The following is a 16,035-nucleotide window of genomic DNA, read 5'->3' as shown; positions in this document are numbered from 1 at the left end:
CCTGCATTGCAGGTGGATTCTTTACCACCAGCTGAGCTACCAGGGCATCCCCAGTTGAAATAGATGTAACCGGCCTGTAAACAGGAAGAAACAGTTAACCTGTGTTGAAAATAAACTTATGGTTACCAGGGGGTAAGGGGTGGGGTAAGCTGGGAGATTAGGATTGACACATAGACACACTAATGGGTAAATAATAAGGACCTACTCAGTGCTGTGCAATGACCAATATGGGAAAATAACCTAAAGAGTGGCTGTATGTATTTATATAATTGATTCATTTTGCTGTACACCTTCCCTGGTAGCTCAGCTAGTAAAGAATCCACCTGCAATGCAGGAGACCCTGGTTTGATTCCTGGGTTGGGAAGATCCCCTGGAGAAGGGATTGGCTACCTATTCATGGGCTTTCCTGCTGGCTCAGCTGGTAAGGAATTTGCCTACAAGGCAGGAGACCTTGGTTTCATTCTTGGGTTGGGAAGATCCCCTGGAGAAAGGAACGGCTACCCACTCCAGTCTTCGGGCCTGGAGAATTCCACAGACTGTATAGTCTGTGAGGTCGCAAAGAGTCGGACACGACTGAGCGACTTTCACTCTTTTTACTTTGAAACTAACACAACGTTGTAATTAACAACACCCTAATTAAAAAACAATAAACAAAACCCAAACAGTCTACCTGCAGTTGGTTTAGTGTGAGTTATCTTAGTAAGGTGTGGCTTCCACCCCCTTCCCTGTCTCCGTCGCACGGTGCCTCGTCTGAAATACCGTATTTGCTTGTTGATTGACTTTCTCCCATGTTGAAGCCGAGGCCCTTGTCCTGTCACTGCTGTGCTGAGGCTTCAGGGACACCGGCACACAGTAGGTGCGCAGCGCACGTCTGGGTTGGGGTCCCGACTCGAGCAGCCCGGAGCACCACCCCCTGCCTCAGTTTTGTGATCCGTTAAGTGGGGATGGTGATGAGAACTCTTTCTGGCTGCCTTAGGGAGCGTAATGAGGGTCCAATGAAAGAATGGCTGTAGCCCCTATTTTATTCTAAAGTTGGCACATGAGGAGCGGGCTTCACCGGCCTGGCCCAGCGTCAGGGACCCCCAGCACCTGGCAGGCAGGAGGCCTTGGATGCACAGACGGTGAACAAATGAAAGGCGAGCTGCCCTTCGATTCGAATTGTCTAAATCTGACCCTTTGAGATGACACCGTGGGGCCCCTGACTCTTCTGTAATTTTTCAAGCGCACAGCTGTTTGCTGTTAAAACCTGGGCCATTCTCCTTCCGTGACTGACGCTCTGTTATTCTTGCCCTCCAGGAGCTGGGCGCCGGCTGCTGGCCTCTGCGTGGCAGAGCTGGCAGACCCGGAGGTGCTGAGATGCGCCCCCTCCTGCCCTGGCGCCCTCTGGGTGCAGGCCTCCAGGGGGCGCTGGTGCCCTCGGCCGTGGCCCTTCCGTTCCCGGGTGGACCAGGGCCTTCCTTTCTGAGCGCCCGCGGGAGGCCTGGGTCCTGCTGCAGCTGGAGAGGTGTGCCCTCGGGCACCCACAGTCGAGGGCCGCCGCCTGGGCAGCTCCATCTGCAGACGCCTGTCTGCTCGCAGCTCTGGGGGCGGCGGTGCCGGCAGGACCGCTTTCTCTCCTTGGCTTCAGGCTGGTGTCCGCCCTTGTCCTCACGCGCTCAGGCCTCTGTGTGCGCCTGTGGCCCCATCGCCTCTCCTTCCCAGGCCACCAGTTGCAGGGCTTTAGGGCCCACCCACATGACCCCGCGTAACCTTGAGCTCTTCTTTAAAGGCCCTCTCTCCACATTCGGTCATCTTCTGAGGTCCTGCGGGTTAGGACTCCGGCAAATGTATTTTGGGGGAAACGCACTTCACCCCTGACAGGCTCCTTCATCAGGGGCCTCAAATAGAGGAATGGTTAGACCATGACCAGCTTTGGGACTGTATCAGCCTTGGGTTCCTCGCTGTCTGGGGACCCGGGTCTTGACTCTGGATGACCCTTGGTTCGCACCAAGTCTGGGGGATCCTGTGCTGGCTCAGCCTGGGCTGGGGTGGGTCCCCCAGGCGGCCCTGTCCCGTGATCGCCCACCGCCCCAAAGCCCCCGCCGGCAGAGCGCCCGCCCCAGGCAGCAGTGTCCCTGCTGGGCTCACACACTCCCCGCTGGAGCAAACCTGGTAACTGGGGGGTCAGTCAGGCTGCCTGTACAGCAAGCCTGCGTTTCCTTTCGGAGTTGGGGGATTACTTTCTTGTCCAGTTGCTCAGTCGTGTCTGACTCTTTGTGACCCCGTGGACTGCAGCACGCCCTTCCCTGTCCGTCACCAACTCCCGGAGTTTACTCAAACTCATGTCCATTGAGTCGGTGATACTGTTTAACCATCTCATCCTCTCTCGCCCCCTTCTCCTCCTGCCTTCAATCTTTCTCAGCATCAGAGTCTTTTCCAGTGAGTCAGCTCTTCCCATCAGGTGGCCAAAGTATTGCAGCGTCAGCTTCAGCATCAGTCTTTCCAATGAATATTCAGGGTTGATTTCCTTTAAGACTGACTGGTTTGACCTCCTTGCCGTCCAAGGGACTCTCAAGAGTCTTCTCCAACATCATGGTTCGAAAGCATCATCATTCAACCTTCTTCACAGTCCAACTCTCACATCCGTACGTGACTACTGGAAAAACCATAGCTTTGACTAGACGGACCTTTGTCGGCAAAGTAGTGTCTCTGCTTTTCAATATGCTGTCTAGGTTTGTCAAAGCTGTTCTTCCAAGGAGCAAGTGTCTTTTAATTTCATGGCTGCAGTCACCATCTGCAGTGATTTTGGAGCCCAAGAAAATAAAATCTGTCACTGTTTCCTCATCTGTTTGAGATGAACTGATTCAACTGGATGCCATGATCTTAGTTCTTTGAATGTTGAATTTTAAGCCCTCTTTTTCACTCTCCTCTTTCACCCTAATCAAGAGGCTCTTTAGTTCCTCTTCACTTTCTGCCATTAGAGTTATATCATCTGCGTATCTGAGGTTGTTGGTGTTTCTCCCAGCAATCTTGATTCCAGTTTTGACTTATCCAGTCTGGCATGTGGCATGATGTACTCTGCATAGAAGTTAAATAAGCAGAGTGACAATATACAGCCTTGATGTACTTCACGTACTTGATCAATGGCGGGACTTCCCTGGTGGTTCAGTGGTTGAGACTCTGCACTTCCAATGTAGCGGATGTGGGTTCGATCCCTGGTTGGGGAACTAAGATCCCACATCTTGTGCAACCAAAAAAAATTTTTTTCTAAATAGAATAAATAAAAAAGAGTGAGTAGCACTTCCTACCAGAAACTATATAAATTTATTTATTTTGCCACAACCCTGTGCAGTCGGTCATTGTTATCAGTCCCATTTTATGGATGAAGGAACCAGGCACAGACAGGTAACCCGCCATGGTCACCCAGCTGGTAGGTGACCGGTCCAGGCTTGAGGCTGGGCGGTGTGTCCCATGGCTAAATCGAGGAGGAGTTTGGGGCAAAGGCGGGCGTGGTTCTGCTTCTGCCCACCACCCCCCGCCAATGCTAGCACCTTCCTCGGTCCCCCACCCTGAGAAGCCCATGCCACAGGAAGCAATCTGCCAGTTTGAGCGGCCTCAGCTCCTGCTCCGGCTCTGTTTCTGGCATTTGATTTCTGTTGTCGTGGAAACAGGGTGGAAACATTAGCGCCGGCCCTCGTGAGGCAGTCAGCGTCCAGGAGCGGCGCCGTGGGGCCCGTGGGCCTGTGATCTGCGTTCTGCTTGGCATTGGGACAGGCACCCAGGCTGAGCCCTTTCGTGGACCCTCCCGTCCACCTGCCCAGCAGCCAGGCCGAGATCGAAGGTGTATCGGAGGCCAGAGTCTATTGTTGAGCTTTTTGCTGAGCCAAACACGTCTTAAGTCACACACAGGAATGGATACTCCCTTCCTTCCTTCTTCTTGTGGGTTTTTTTTTTTTTCCTGGGGAGTAGTTTGCCTGCCCATGAAGCCGTTGGCAGCAGAGATAGAAATAAGACTTTGTGGTTAGCAGAGTCCTATCGTGTGAAAACGACTCCATCCTCCCGGCAGCTTGGTCCCCCGTGGCCTTCCTCAAAGTCACCCGAAAGGGGCCTTTCCCTGGAGTTGCAAGTCATGTCAGCATCCTTGTTGGGGCCCCAGCGTGACCGCAGTGTGTGTCTTGCCTGTCTCCCCGCCGAGTCCCCGCCAGCCTCACACTCGCCCGCACCTCTCACCCCTCCTCCGATCGCGCCTGCTTTGCCAGTGAGTGCTCCCTGTTTCCCTTTTTTCCCTTTAAATATTTTTTATTCACTTATTGGGCTGCACCAGGTCTTCATTCGTGTACGGGGGATCTTTGACCTTCCTTGTGGCATGTGGGATCTAGTTTCCCGAGCAGGGATCAAACCCGGGCCCCCTGCATTGGGAGCATGGAGTCTTAGCCACTGGACCCCTAGGGGAGTCCTGCTTTCTGTTTTCCTTCTCATCATTTTCAGCAGAAGCTATGCCCAGGCCAGCCTTCATTCCTTCTCTGCTTTATGGTGGAGGGTCATTTATCCCAGAGTGGACCCTGGGCTGGTTCTTCGACTTTCCCCAGGAAGGCGGTGAGGATGTGGTGTGAGGTCGGTGGGAACAGGGGCCTCTTGTATCCCCCTTGGCCCAGATGGACCAATGCCTGATGTGCGGAATGAAGCCTGTTAGGAAGTTTTCATAGCTCCAGTGGGCTGTGTGGGTCTTTGGGTCTTGATAGAGGGGTGGTGTTGGGAGCACTGTCGGGGACAAGTTGCAATTAAGAATTTTTAGGGCTCTTGAAGGTGATGGAGTTCTCTTTAATGATACGATGGATTTTCTCTTTCTCTTTTGATTCTGTCTTTTCTTTAAACTGGCGGTTTTGGGCCAGTATCTGGCTTCTCTTGTCACCACTGGATGAGAGGTTCGGTCTGCCTTTTCTTCAGAAGCAGCATCGGTGGAAGGGGCGGTCTGGGGGTGAGCCCAGCTCTGCCCTGATTAGCACTGGTCACTGCAGTTGAAATGGGGGACGTCGGTACAGCTGATGTGTGCCGAGATCTTTGGGGCCCGGGAGCTATCCCCGTCTCTTAATGTGCTTCATCTCCTGCAGTCTGCAGAGCAGTTTCGTTTTACAGCGTAACTGAAGCCCAGAAAGGCTCACTAACCCACCCAAGGTCACACAGCAAATGGGAACAGGAGTCAGAAGTTTGGTTGGAGCTCTTAACCTTCGCTCGAGGCTTGCAGGCCATCTCCCCGGGACCTTTTAGGGGACAGAGTGAGATGACGGTTATTCAAATACTCCTGGGCCACAGACACCAAGACGTTTCCCGCACATGCTTCTTCCCCGCTGATGGAATAAAGAACTCATATCTTCCCTGGCCTCTGCCTGGAGGGTCCTTAAAGAAAAGGTCATCGGTGTCCAGGTCTGCAGGTGACCAAAATACCCCTTCCCTCAAGGAGGTCGCAGATCAGTTTTAACATTAAATTAATTTATTTTTGGCTCTATTGGGTCTTCATTGCTGCGTGCGGGCTTTCTCTAGTTGCAGCGCGTGGGGCCTGCTCTCTAGTTCCAGGGTGCGGGCTTCTCATTGCGGTGGCTTCTCTTGCTATGGGGCACGGGCCGGGAATTCTAGAGCTCAGGCTCACCAGTTGTGGTACGTGGGTTTGGTTGCCCCACAGCATGTAGGACCTTCTCAGATCAGGGATCCAACCTGTGTCCTTTGTGTTGACAGCTGTCTTGGCGTCAGAGGCCCAGGAGCATTTGAATAACTACCTTCTCACTGGACCATGAGAGAAGCCTGCAGACCGATTTTTGCCTCGACCATTTACACAGGTGTGTTAGGATGATTCTAGGGGGGAAGCCAGCCATTGAGGGAGGGGTCTAAGGAAGCTGAATGCAGGGAGGGTCCTAGTTCACTCTCTGAAGCCATTCTTCCAGGACAATAGTGAAAGTCACTCAGTCGTGTCTGACTCTTTGCGACCCCATGGACTATACAGTCCATGGAATTCTCCAGGCCAGAATACTGGAGTGGGTAGCCATTCCCTTCTCCAGGGCATCTTCCCCACCCAGGAATCGAACCAAGGTCTCCCACATTGCAGGCAGATTCTTTAACAGCCGAGCCATCAGGGAAGCCCAGGAATACTGGAGTCGGTAACCTATCCCATCTGCCCAACCCAGGAATTGAACCGGCGTCTCCTGCATTGCAGGCAGATTCTTTACCAGCTGAGCCGCCAGGAGAACCCTCATTTTACTTGGACTTGATAATAAAAGGCGGAGCGTGACTGAGCCAGGCCAGGTGGCCCTTCCCAGGTGGGGCTGGGAGGGGACGGTTGCAGGGGGAGCAGACCCTGTCCGCCTTCCCAGGGCTGTGATGGAGTTTGTGTTTCTTGCCTTTTCTTCCCGCGAGGGTGGATTACTGAGTTTGCACCCTCCCTCCAGGGGAATCACAGGGTACACAGGCCCAGTCAAGGCTCTGAGAAGTCCTGCAGGAAAAAAAAAAGACTCCTGTTTAGCTCTGCTTCACCCAGTATTTCCTCCTCTTCCTTGACCCTAAATTCAGACAAGACCTGTGAGCGTCCTTGTCTGTGGAGCTCACTTGGGGAAATAATGATGGGGATCAGATAAACAGCGATCTTGCTCAGTAAATGCTGCTGGTTTCCAGTTTTTCTCGGGGTCTGTTGGACTTCAAAAAGCTGAAAGTCGTGCTGGAATGTTCTGTCTGTCTGAGAAAGTAACAATGGCTGAGGCAAGGAGGAGGAGGTGGTCTGTTAAGTTTTCTGTTGGAAAAGGGGTCCCCAGGCTCTGAAAGCTCAGGGACCTGGGCCGAGAGCCCCCCTTGCTTGTGGCTCGGTGCCCCCACAGCCTGCTGGTCAGCAGCCCCACTCGGTCTTTGCACTTGGAGGACTTTTATGGAATAGCTCTCGTCGCCGATGTGCTGATGAGGCTGACTACGAGGACACAGAGGTTATGCTGGCTCAAGTCAGCGAATGTGTATCTGTTCTGGCTGCTCAGCTGCTGGGACTGGTGGGCCAGATCCCAGCTCTGTTTCCTACTACCCATGGGACCTCGGCTTTATCTTCCCCGTCGGCAAAGTGACAGTGACCGAGGCAGCCCACTTGCTCCGTCGAGGAGCCCTGCGGCCACCCCGCCTGCCCAGAGCAAGACCCGGGGGAGCCAGGCGGCTGCTGGCTCTTCTGTGTCATTGCCGACCTCTGCTCGGCCTCCCGCCTCTCCTCCCAGCTAAGTGCCTGCCTGCGGGATCCAAGATTGTTAAGACCTTCCTAAGATGTGTTTGCCACTTCCCCACGGCTGTTCCTTTGTGCTGAGGATGTCGTAGCTGGGTAGCTGGGTTCCACTAGGAATTTAGCTTCCTCCTTGGCCGGGTCACCTGCTTGCTGGGCTTCCGTTCCCTGGTCTGTAGTGGCCCCCCACCCCCCGGCTGACTGTCCCCCCGGAAGCCTGCATGAGCTCATATATGAGGGTGTGGGGCGGGCAGGCCCTCCTCAATAGAGTCAGACTTCCTTCCTCCTGGGTGCGGGCCATAGTCTCCATCCCCACCCTGCAGGCCTTTCTGGGTTGGGGGGACTTCAGGGTAGGCATGGGATAGGACAAGAGAAGGGAACTCGAGGGTGAAGAGCTGGCAGTTTGCTGAGCGGGATGTCAGAAGCATTGCCTCTCTTCCCGGCTTGTTAGCTAGCCTCCTGCTATAGGACGACCCAGAGCTAAAGAACACGCTTCCCCTGCCTCCTGGGAACGTGGGGATGGACACTGGCACCCTCTCTTTCTGCCCCATGGGCTGGGCTTCTTTAAGATTAGACTCCAAGGCTGCCTCCTCCAGGAAGCCTGCCTGGACTGCCCTTGTTCCCGCCTGGGTCCCCAGCGTCTTCACAGACCTCCATTATTTATGTCTTGGATGCTGAGACCCTCTGCCTCTGAGCAGGGCCTCTGTCTGAGTCCTTGCCCAGCCCTCCTGGTGCCAGGCCTGACTTCAGGGCACGTCCACAAAGTGGCTGTTGGGTGAGTGCATGAGCAGGTGCAGACTGAGCCCATTTCCATCGTGGTTGCACTGGCAAATGTGCATAAAAATCCAGACTTCTTTTATTAAGGGGAGGAAATCTGCATTTAAAGGCAATATTGCTGTTGTTATCATCGATTATTCTCCATTACCTGTCTTAGAACTCCTTTTTAATGGAATCAAGCTCTGCAAGAAAAGCGAATTCCTCTAGCCACTCCTGCTTTCCCCAGCCCCTGACTGTCTGACGTCCCAGACACCAACGACACATAAAGGGGAACAAGAGATGAAGTGTGTCCCTCCCAACAGAATTTCGCATGCAGCTGGGGAAGTGGGACACGCCTTTAAACTCAGGGTACACTTGGGAACAGAAGCGTTCATCCCCCTCGAAGGCCTGGGAGCGGAGGGAACACCCCTCTGAGAGGGAGGAAGCAGGTAGGCCCCAGCAAGCTGTGCCCTGGGACAGGCTCAGGGCCCACTTTCCTTTCCTCCAGCCGTGCCCATGACTGTCCTGCATGTACTAGGCCGGCAAAACTCTCACAGCGTACTTTTTTTTAATTTATCATCGTAACCATTTTTATTTATTGATTTATTTTTAGCTCTTTGTTGGGTGTGCATGGGTTTTCTCTGTTTGTGGTGAGCAGGGGCTATTCTTTGCTGGGGAGCGCAGTCTCTAGGGCTCATGGGCTCAGTCGTTGCGGCTCGCAGACTCTGGAGGGCAGGCTCAACAGACGTGACCCACGGGCTTGGTTGCCCCACGGCACGTTCTTCTCGGACCACGGATCGAACCCGTGACTCAGGCACTGGCAGGAGGATTCGTAACCACTGAACCACCTGGGAAGTCCCCTCACAACGCACCAGCTGACCATCAGCTGAGCGTTTTACACATTTTCTCAAGAGTCCGCAACCCTGAGGGAGAGGAGGCGTGGTTAGGACATGTGTTTTACTCAGGATTCAGAGGGCTTCTGTTGAAGGCCTCCTGTGTGCCAGACCCCGAGCTGGGCTTCCAGAGTACAGATAGACGGCCCTGGACTCGGGGACTGTCTGTTCAAACTGGAGAGAGACAATTTGTTCTTTATGTTTAAAAATTCATTCCATCGAAGTTGTTGATAGTTGATTGACGATGTGTTAATTTCTGCCGGGCAGCAAAGAGATTCAGTTATACAGACACATAATAGTTTGCGTCTACCCTGCAAAAGTCACAGTCCACCCTCCCCAACCTCCCCTCCTCCTTGACAGCCACAATCTGTTCCCTATGTCTCTGAGCCTGTTTCTGTTTTATAGACAGGTTCGCTTGTGTTGTGCTTTAGATTCCACGCATGAGTGACGTCATGTCTTTCTCTGTCTGACTTACTTCACTTGGTGTGATACTCTCTGGGTCCATTCCTGTTGCTGCAGATGGCATTATTTCATTCATTTCCATGGCTGAGTAGTATTCCGTCGTACGCATGTGCCAAACCTTTATCTGCTCATCTGTGGATGGACAGTCAGGGTGTTTCCGTGTCTTGGCTCCTGTGAACTTTGGGGTGCGTGTGTCCTTTTGAATTACAGTTTTGTCTGGATATATTTGCCCAGGAGACTGGATCATAGGGAAACTTAATCTCCACACTGTTCTTCATAGCGGCCTTCGTAGTGGCTCCGATTTACATTCCCACCAGCAGTGTAGGAGGGTTCCTGAGACAGACCGTTTACTAAAACAAAATAACAACAGTGTGACGGCTTCGAGTCGGGAGTGAAGTGGGCTGCTGTGCCGGTCCCTCCGGGGACTCCGGAGTGGGCGTCCAGGGAGGGCTTCCAGAAGTCTAAGAAGGGGCTGGTCATCTAAAGCTGGGGCCAGGCTTCCGGCAGATGAGCTGAAGGAAGCCTGGCTGCCTCAGGACAGGCTCTAGTTTGGAGCTCCATGGTCCGTTCTGGGGACCTGGCGGAGCCAGACCAGCAGAAGAAGGCCCCTTGGCGCTGTGACTCTGGGCTCGGGCCAGCGGAGCCCCGGGCAGCAGCTGTCCAGGCCGCTCAGGATGTTGGCTCACACTTGGCCAGTCCGCCTGTCCTTGCCTGCCCCCAGCCGTCCAGAGCGCTCACCCTGCCAGAGCCTGTGGCTTCCTTGGGGAGGGAGGGTGCCCGGTTTCCAGGGCAACCAGAGTTGGGAGGCCAGGGCCTTGGGCTACTTGCAAGTAGCCGGCTGAGCTGCCTGCAGCCCCAGGGAGCAAGGAGCAGGGCAGGCAGATCCTGGCCTATGGCGCAGAATGGTGAGGACCCCCGCTAGCTCCTCGCCCCTTAGCAAGGAAGGGGGTGTGGGATGGGGGAGCATCCCTCACTGCCTGGTCCCCCTCCCAGCTGCCCTCTCTGACCCCTGGCCTGGCTGCTAAGGGTGTTTGGGGGCTCCCTGGGGGCTGGAGGGTCTGGGGTCCGGGACCCTGCCCAGCCTTGGTCCTGAGGCTGAAGGATGCCCACGCTTGTCCTTAGATGCTGACTCCCTGTGGGTGCCGCACGGCCATGCAGTGCCAGGCTCCCTCACCTGCCCAGCCTCTGCGTTTCCGAGTCGGCTCCAGCAGGGTTTCATTGCCTCAGCACCCCGCACGTTTTGCCCTGGATGACCCCTCATGGGGATGGGGGTGTCCCGGGCACGGCCGGTGTCCAGCAGCATCCTTGGCCCCTATGCACCAGATGCCAGCATGACCTCCTGTCTCCACGTGTGATAGCCTCGAGTGTGTCCAGGCAGGGTGCTTGAAAGCCGGGGGCTGTCGTGCAGAGAGCCGCATGGCGGGAGCACTGGATTGGAGTCCCAGGCTCCGACTCTGGGTCCCGGCCGCACGCCCTACAAGCCTTGTTTGCGTCCTCACTTCAGGGGCGACACTGGGTCAAATAAACTTGGCTGGGGGGCTCTCCCTCCTTCCAGAGAAGCCCTCACTTAAGGTCGTGTCCCTATGTCCCCTGATGGGAAAGCTGACACCTTGGAGAAGTTAACTTGCTCAAGGTCACACACCCAGATGGGTAGTTCGCCCGGATCCTTACACCTGATTGAGTCCTTGTCCTCTTCCTCCCTACCCATCCCCACCTGCTGCCTCTTTCTCTGGCCTGTTCCCATGCTGGGAGAAGCAAGGGAGGTACCTGGATGCAGCAGAGGGCAGTTGACTTTCTGCGATGAGCATCCTTTTCTCCATTGGCTTGCGAATGTGCTCAGGATGCAGGTGTACTGAAGATGGTACAGGAGACATAAGAGACTCGGATTTGATCCCTGGGTTGGGAAGATCCTCTGGGCCTGGGTCCAGAGGCCTGGCGACGACTCTGACATCTGGGCTGGTGTTTGCTATTTTCAGTGACGTGAAAGATGACCTGAAGAAAGAGCTAGCGCACTCTGCCAGTGTCTGAAAATGGCCCGAGGGCCTGGTGGACCTGATTCCTGGAAGGATGGAGGCAGGAGGGAGAAGCCGGGTGCTCCGGGGGGACAGAGAGGATACACAAAGGTCCGGGGCCAGGAGGGGTTCTAGGGCACAGCTGTGGCCGAAAAGTTCGAGCAATTAGCATATCTCTGGCTGCTCCAGGTGGGAGGAGGAGAGCGATGGGTGGTCTGACACCCCCCCCCCCCGCCGCCACCACCACTCGGCCTTCGCCCAAGGCTGCTGGGCTGAGAAGGCGCTGGTGGGGAAGCGACTTCGCATCTTGCTGGTGTGAGTCACTCCTGCTCTTCTTCCACCTGAGTGAGTACGCACTAGTGCATTCGCCATCAAGCAGCCAGCCTCCTTCACCTCACTGTCACGTGAGCCACACGTGGGGGACAGCTGTGGTTTCGTCCGCAGCGTTGACCTGATGCCTTCTTCGTGCTTCTGTTTGCTCTGTTCCGGTGGCCGGGGTTGTGACCCGTTCAAGTAACTGTTGTGTCTCTGGAGCTTGGCCAGGTGCCTCGCACAGAGCAGGTGCTCGGTAAGGCAGGTGCACCCGGAGGGTGTCCTGGGCCCTTTTGCAATGACTTGGAGTGGCTGGGTCTCCTCAGGTCTGTATGAGTGTCCCATGGTTGCTGTGATGAATCGCCACGGATTGGGCGGCTTAAGGCAGCACAGACTTAATATCTGAGAGCTCTGGGGGTCGTAAGTCCTAAGGTCAGGGTGCCTGCTGGGCTGAATCCCTTCTGGAGGCTTCAGGGGAGAATCCTTTTCCAGCTTCCAGAGGCGCTCATGGTCCTTGGCTCGTGGCCCCTTCCTCCATCTCCAAAGCCAGCGGCCCTGCATCTTCCAGTCTCTCTCTGCATTGTCACGTTGCTTTTTTCTCGCTCGGCTCCACCTGTGTTTCTCTTATAAGGACCTTTGTGATGACACTGGGCTCACCCAGATAATCCGGGATCATCTCCCACCGCAAGATCTTTCACTTGATAACATGGACAAAGTCACTTTTGTTGGTAAGGTCGCCGTTTCCAGGGATTAGGATGTGGACCTCCTTGCAGGGGGAAGGAGACCTTACTCATCCTACCATGCTTGTTGATGTTCAGTCTCTAGGTCGTGTCCGGCTCCTTGCAACCCCATGGATTGCAGCACGCCAGGCTTCCTTGTCCTTCCCTGTCTCCCAGAGTTTGCTCAAACTCCTGTTACATTGAATGAGTGATGCTGTCCAACAATCTCATCCGCCGTTGCCCCCTTCTCCTGCCCTCAGTCTTGCGCAGAAAATAGCTCCTACGAGTTCCAAAAAGAAACCGGAAAGGGAGGCTGGAGTCCTGAAACCTTCGTTCATTCATTAATTCACCATTCACTCACCAAGTGTAACTGATGCTTCCTCTGGGCTGGGCCCTGTGCAGGGAGCTGGGAGACCCACAGACCTTCCGTCTGCCCTAAAGGACACGGACCCAGTAGCACAGACGCACGTGTGCTTTGAGTGTGTTAACACTGGAAAGGAAAAGAAGGGAGCAGATCAGGGTGGTGGGGTCGGGGGTAGGGACCTGGCTTGGTCCGGGCTGGCAGGGTGGGCATCTCCACATGCCTGTGGCGCCCCGCTTTGCTCCTCGGGGGCTTTCCCGCCAAAGGCCTGACCTGGGAACCCCAGGGAATCCTCAAGGCCCTTGTACTTTGTCACCTTCAGAGTGGCAGCCATTCCAGGTGGGGCCGCCAGCCGCAGAGGTGCGTGGCTTCGAGCATCCCCAGAGCTGGCCACCTTTGGAAGGCGCGCCTCTGCCCAGCGGCGGGTTCTCAGCGGGGCCGGGCTCCAGGCTGCAGGCGGACGCGAGCCGCCAGAGGGCGCCATGCTTCCTGTCTTTGCTGCCCGCGGTCCCAAGCTCGCTTCCCCCAGGAGCGTTGGTTCCAGCGGCAGGTGCATAAAGAGTCCGTTCTTTTTCTTAAAATGACTTAATGGTTTAATCTTCTTATTTTCTCAGCAGAGCACACTTTGGTCTTGCCTGGGTACAATGGGACATTAACGATCTGACTAATTAATATGAGTTCCGAGGCTCGGGGACCAGCCCAACTTGCTTCACCAGTTTTATTTTCCCCATCTCTTTTTTCTCTTACGAAGCACATTTCTCTCTGAGTGTGTTAACCTCATCGGGCTGGTCCTGCTGAGGTTTCATGGCATCTCCGAGTGGGTGGGACACATCTCTAAGGGGCCGAGACTGTGGCCGATAAATGCAAGGGGAGATGGCCATGAGACATTTTTCTTTTTTTAATTGAAATATAGTTGATTTGGTCTTCCCAGGTGGCGTTAGTAGTAAAGAACCTGCCTGCCAATGCCAGAGACATAAGAGACTTGGGTTTGATCCCTGGGTTGGGAAAATCCCCTGGAGGAGGGCATGGCAACCCACTCCAGGATTCTTGCCTGGAGAATCCCGTGGACAGAGGAGGCTGGCGGGCTATGGTCCACGGGGTCTCAAAGAGTCAGACACGACTGAAGCGACTCAGCACGCACGCACATAGTTGATTCACAATATGATGTTACTTTCAGGCCATTTGCACCAACATGGACGGATTAGAGATTATCATACTAAATGAAGCAAGTCAGAGACGAATATTGTGTGATATCACTTCTATGTGAAGTCTGAAACAATGAGACAAATGAGCTTATCTACAAAACAGACTCACAGACCTGGAAAACAAACTCATGGTTACCAAAGCGGTGGGGAGGGATAAACTCGGAGTTTGGAATTAGCAGATGCGTACCACTACGTATAAAACATGTGACTTTTTTGGGTAACTGAGTTTTTCTGGAATTTCACCCCTTTGCTTCCTCCTTCTGCTTCTTCTAGACTCTGTCTCCTTTATCATTAATTAATGACAGATTTTCATGACCGGTGATTGATATCGCTTTCAACTACTCACTTAGAACCAGCGCGGCTGATTGGTGGAAACGTGACAGATGGGCCGTCCCCAGATTAAGAGAACAGAGCGTGCACTTGCCAGAATTTGCCATCAGGTTAGGACAAACGTGACCAGGATGCCGTGACTGTCAGGGACTTGAGCCAAGGGGGCTGAGAAAACAGGAGGCAAAGCGGGATGGCCCCCTTGGCAGTCAGGGCAGGCTGGCTTCAGGAGTGTGGTCCAGGTGTTCGTCAGAGGGGTGGGGCGATGCATATGATTCCCCGCGGGCTCCAGGAGAGCCTGCTACCTGATGGTCGCCCTCGGGGTTCATGGGGAGACCGGCGCCCTCCGCATCCCCAGACAGGCATGTCAGCTGACCAGGCCCGCTCGGTCCCCCCGCCTCTGGCACGCGACTGCGTTTTAATGTCACTCGCAGTCAGATAAGCAATGCTTTCGAGCCTCCTGGGGGCTCCGAGCTTCCTGCTCCGTGTCACGTGTTGATCACTGGTCACGGGTCCTCTGGGTGGCGTCTGGCCCCAGCTCTGTGCTGGCTGACTTCGGGAGGCTCTTCACACTTCACACTTTTCAGAACGGGCGTGGGGGGCTCTGGTCAGGCTGAGTGGCTGGCCCCGTCCGGCTGCCACCCTGATGTTTTCTATAGAGTTGCAGGTTTGTTTTAATTCAGCCTAGTTAGTGTCTGCTTGAAATGCTCAGCGACCTGAGAGATGGTGGTGGTGATGCCTGAGCGGGGTGCACAGGATCTTCGAGGTGAGACGTGCCTGGCATGTGGTGAGGGGGATGGATCGACGTCTGGGTTCTTTAAGAACTGGTGACCCGGGGGTGTGTGGCCCCTTGTCATCCTGAATGCTAATTAAAGAGACTGTTTCACACCTCGATGCTGGCAGATAGCTCGGGCTTTACGAGGTCTGCTCTGATTCTGTTCCTTTAGGGGGTCTCCTCTGTGTGCGGGGCCCCCCTCTGGGGGCACAGGGCTGGTTGGACTTGGCCCTGCCTTCTGGGAGCTCATACCCGAACAGTGGGACATCGGCATGTCCACTCGATTGGTAAATTTGGGAGCCCAGGGCTGCGTGACCTTGAGCTGGCGTGTGCCTGGCGCACCCTCAGACTTGTCGAGCGGGTGACTCTGTAGGATGCTCAGCGCTCCTGGCTACCCAGCGCAGATGCAGGTAAGGGGATGAGGATGGGAGAGACCCAGCACTTACCATGTGGCTGCTGCTGGACGCACCGCCTCGTTAAATTAGTGGTCACGACTACAGGTCTGGTTCTAACCCCTCTGCAGAGGAGAGACAGTGAAAGGCAGAAGGACTTAAACCCAAGGTCATGGGATGTTGTGTGATGTTTCTCCAAATTCTCCCCTCTTTCTGCTATTCTGTCTGCACCAGCACGACTCCGGGTCAGGGTTTGGAGGAGGAACGGGTGCCTCTGAGCAGGTCCATGGAAGAAGGGGTGTTTGCAGTGGGCTTTGCAGCCGGGCTCAGCCATTGGACACAGTGCTCCTGAGGGGGGGCGGGGTGCTGCCTGGCAAAGGCTGGGAGGGGTGACCACACCTGGCCCTGAGCTTTGAGGGGTGGGGGTGGGGTGCCGTGGTCAGGGGTTTGGGTTTTGTGTTGGGAGCGGTGGAGGACCAGGGCAGTCTGTGGGCAGAGGAGTGACTCTGTGGGCCTGCATTTGAGGCCGACATCTGGAGACACGGGCGCGGGTGGTGGGTGGACTGGAGCGGGGAGAGATCAGGAGCAGACATCTGCAG

At 55.0% G+C, this 16,035-nt stretch overlaps 1 protein-coding gene across 3 annotated transcripts in view; it reads left to right on the top strand.

Moving 5' to 3' along the window:
• The window catches only part of PARVB (parvin beta), a 115,102-nt gene that overhangs the window by 32,672 nt on the left and 66,395 nt on the right, over nucleotides 1–16,035 (top strand). The window contains exon 1 of one of the 3 annotated variants that reach the window (XM_043440430.1): nucleotides 4,214–4,237. The exons of the other annotated variants lie outside the window; for them this stretch is intronic. Coding sequence (XP_043296365.1) covers nucleotide 4,237 — 1 coding nt within the window. The 5' untranslated portion in view covers nucleotides 4,214–4,236. Of the gene's footprint in view, nucleotides 1–4,213; nucleotides 4,238–16,035 lie in introns of those variants that run through there. 3 annotated transcript variants of the gene reach the window in all.

The sequence above is a fragment of the Cervus canadensis genome, chromosome 21, assembly GCF_019320065.1.
Source record: "Cervus canadensis isolate Bull #8, Minnesota chromosome 21, ASM1932006v1, whole genome shotgun sequence".
Classification (NCBI taxonomy): Eukaryota; Metazoa; Chordata; class Mammalia; order Artiodactyla; family Cervidae; genus Cervus; species Cervus canadensis.
Note: the sequence above shows the minus strand (reverse complement) of the source record. Positions and strands in the feature narration are given on the sequence as shown.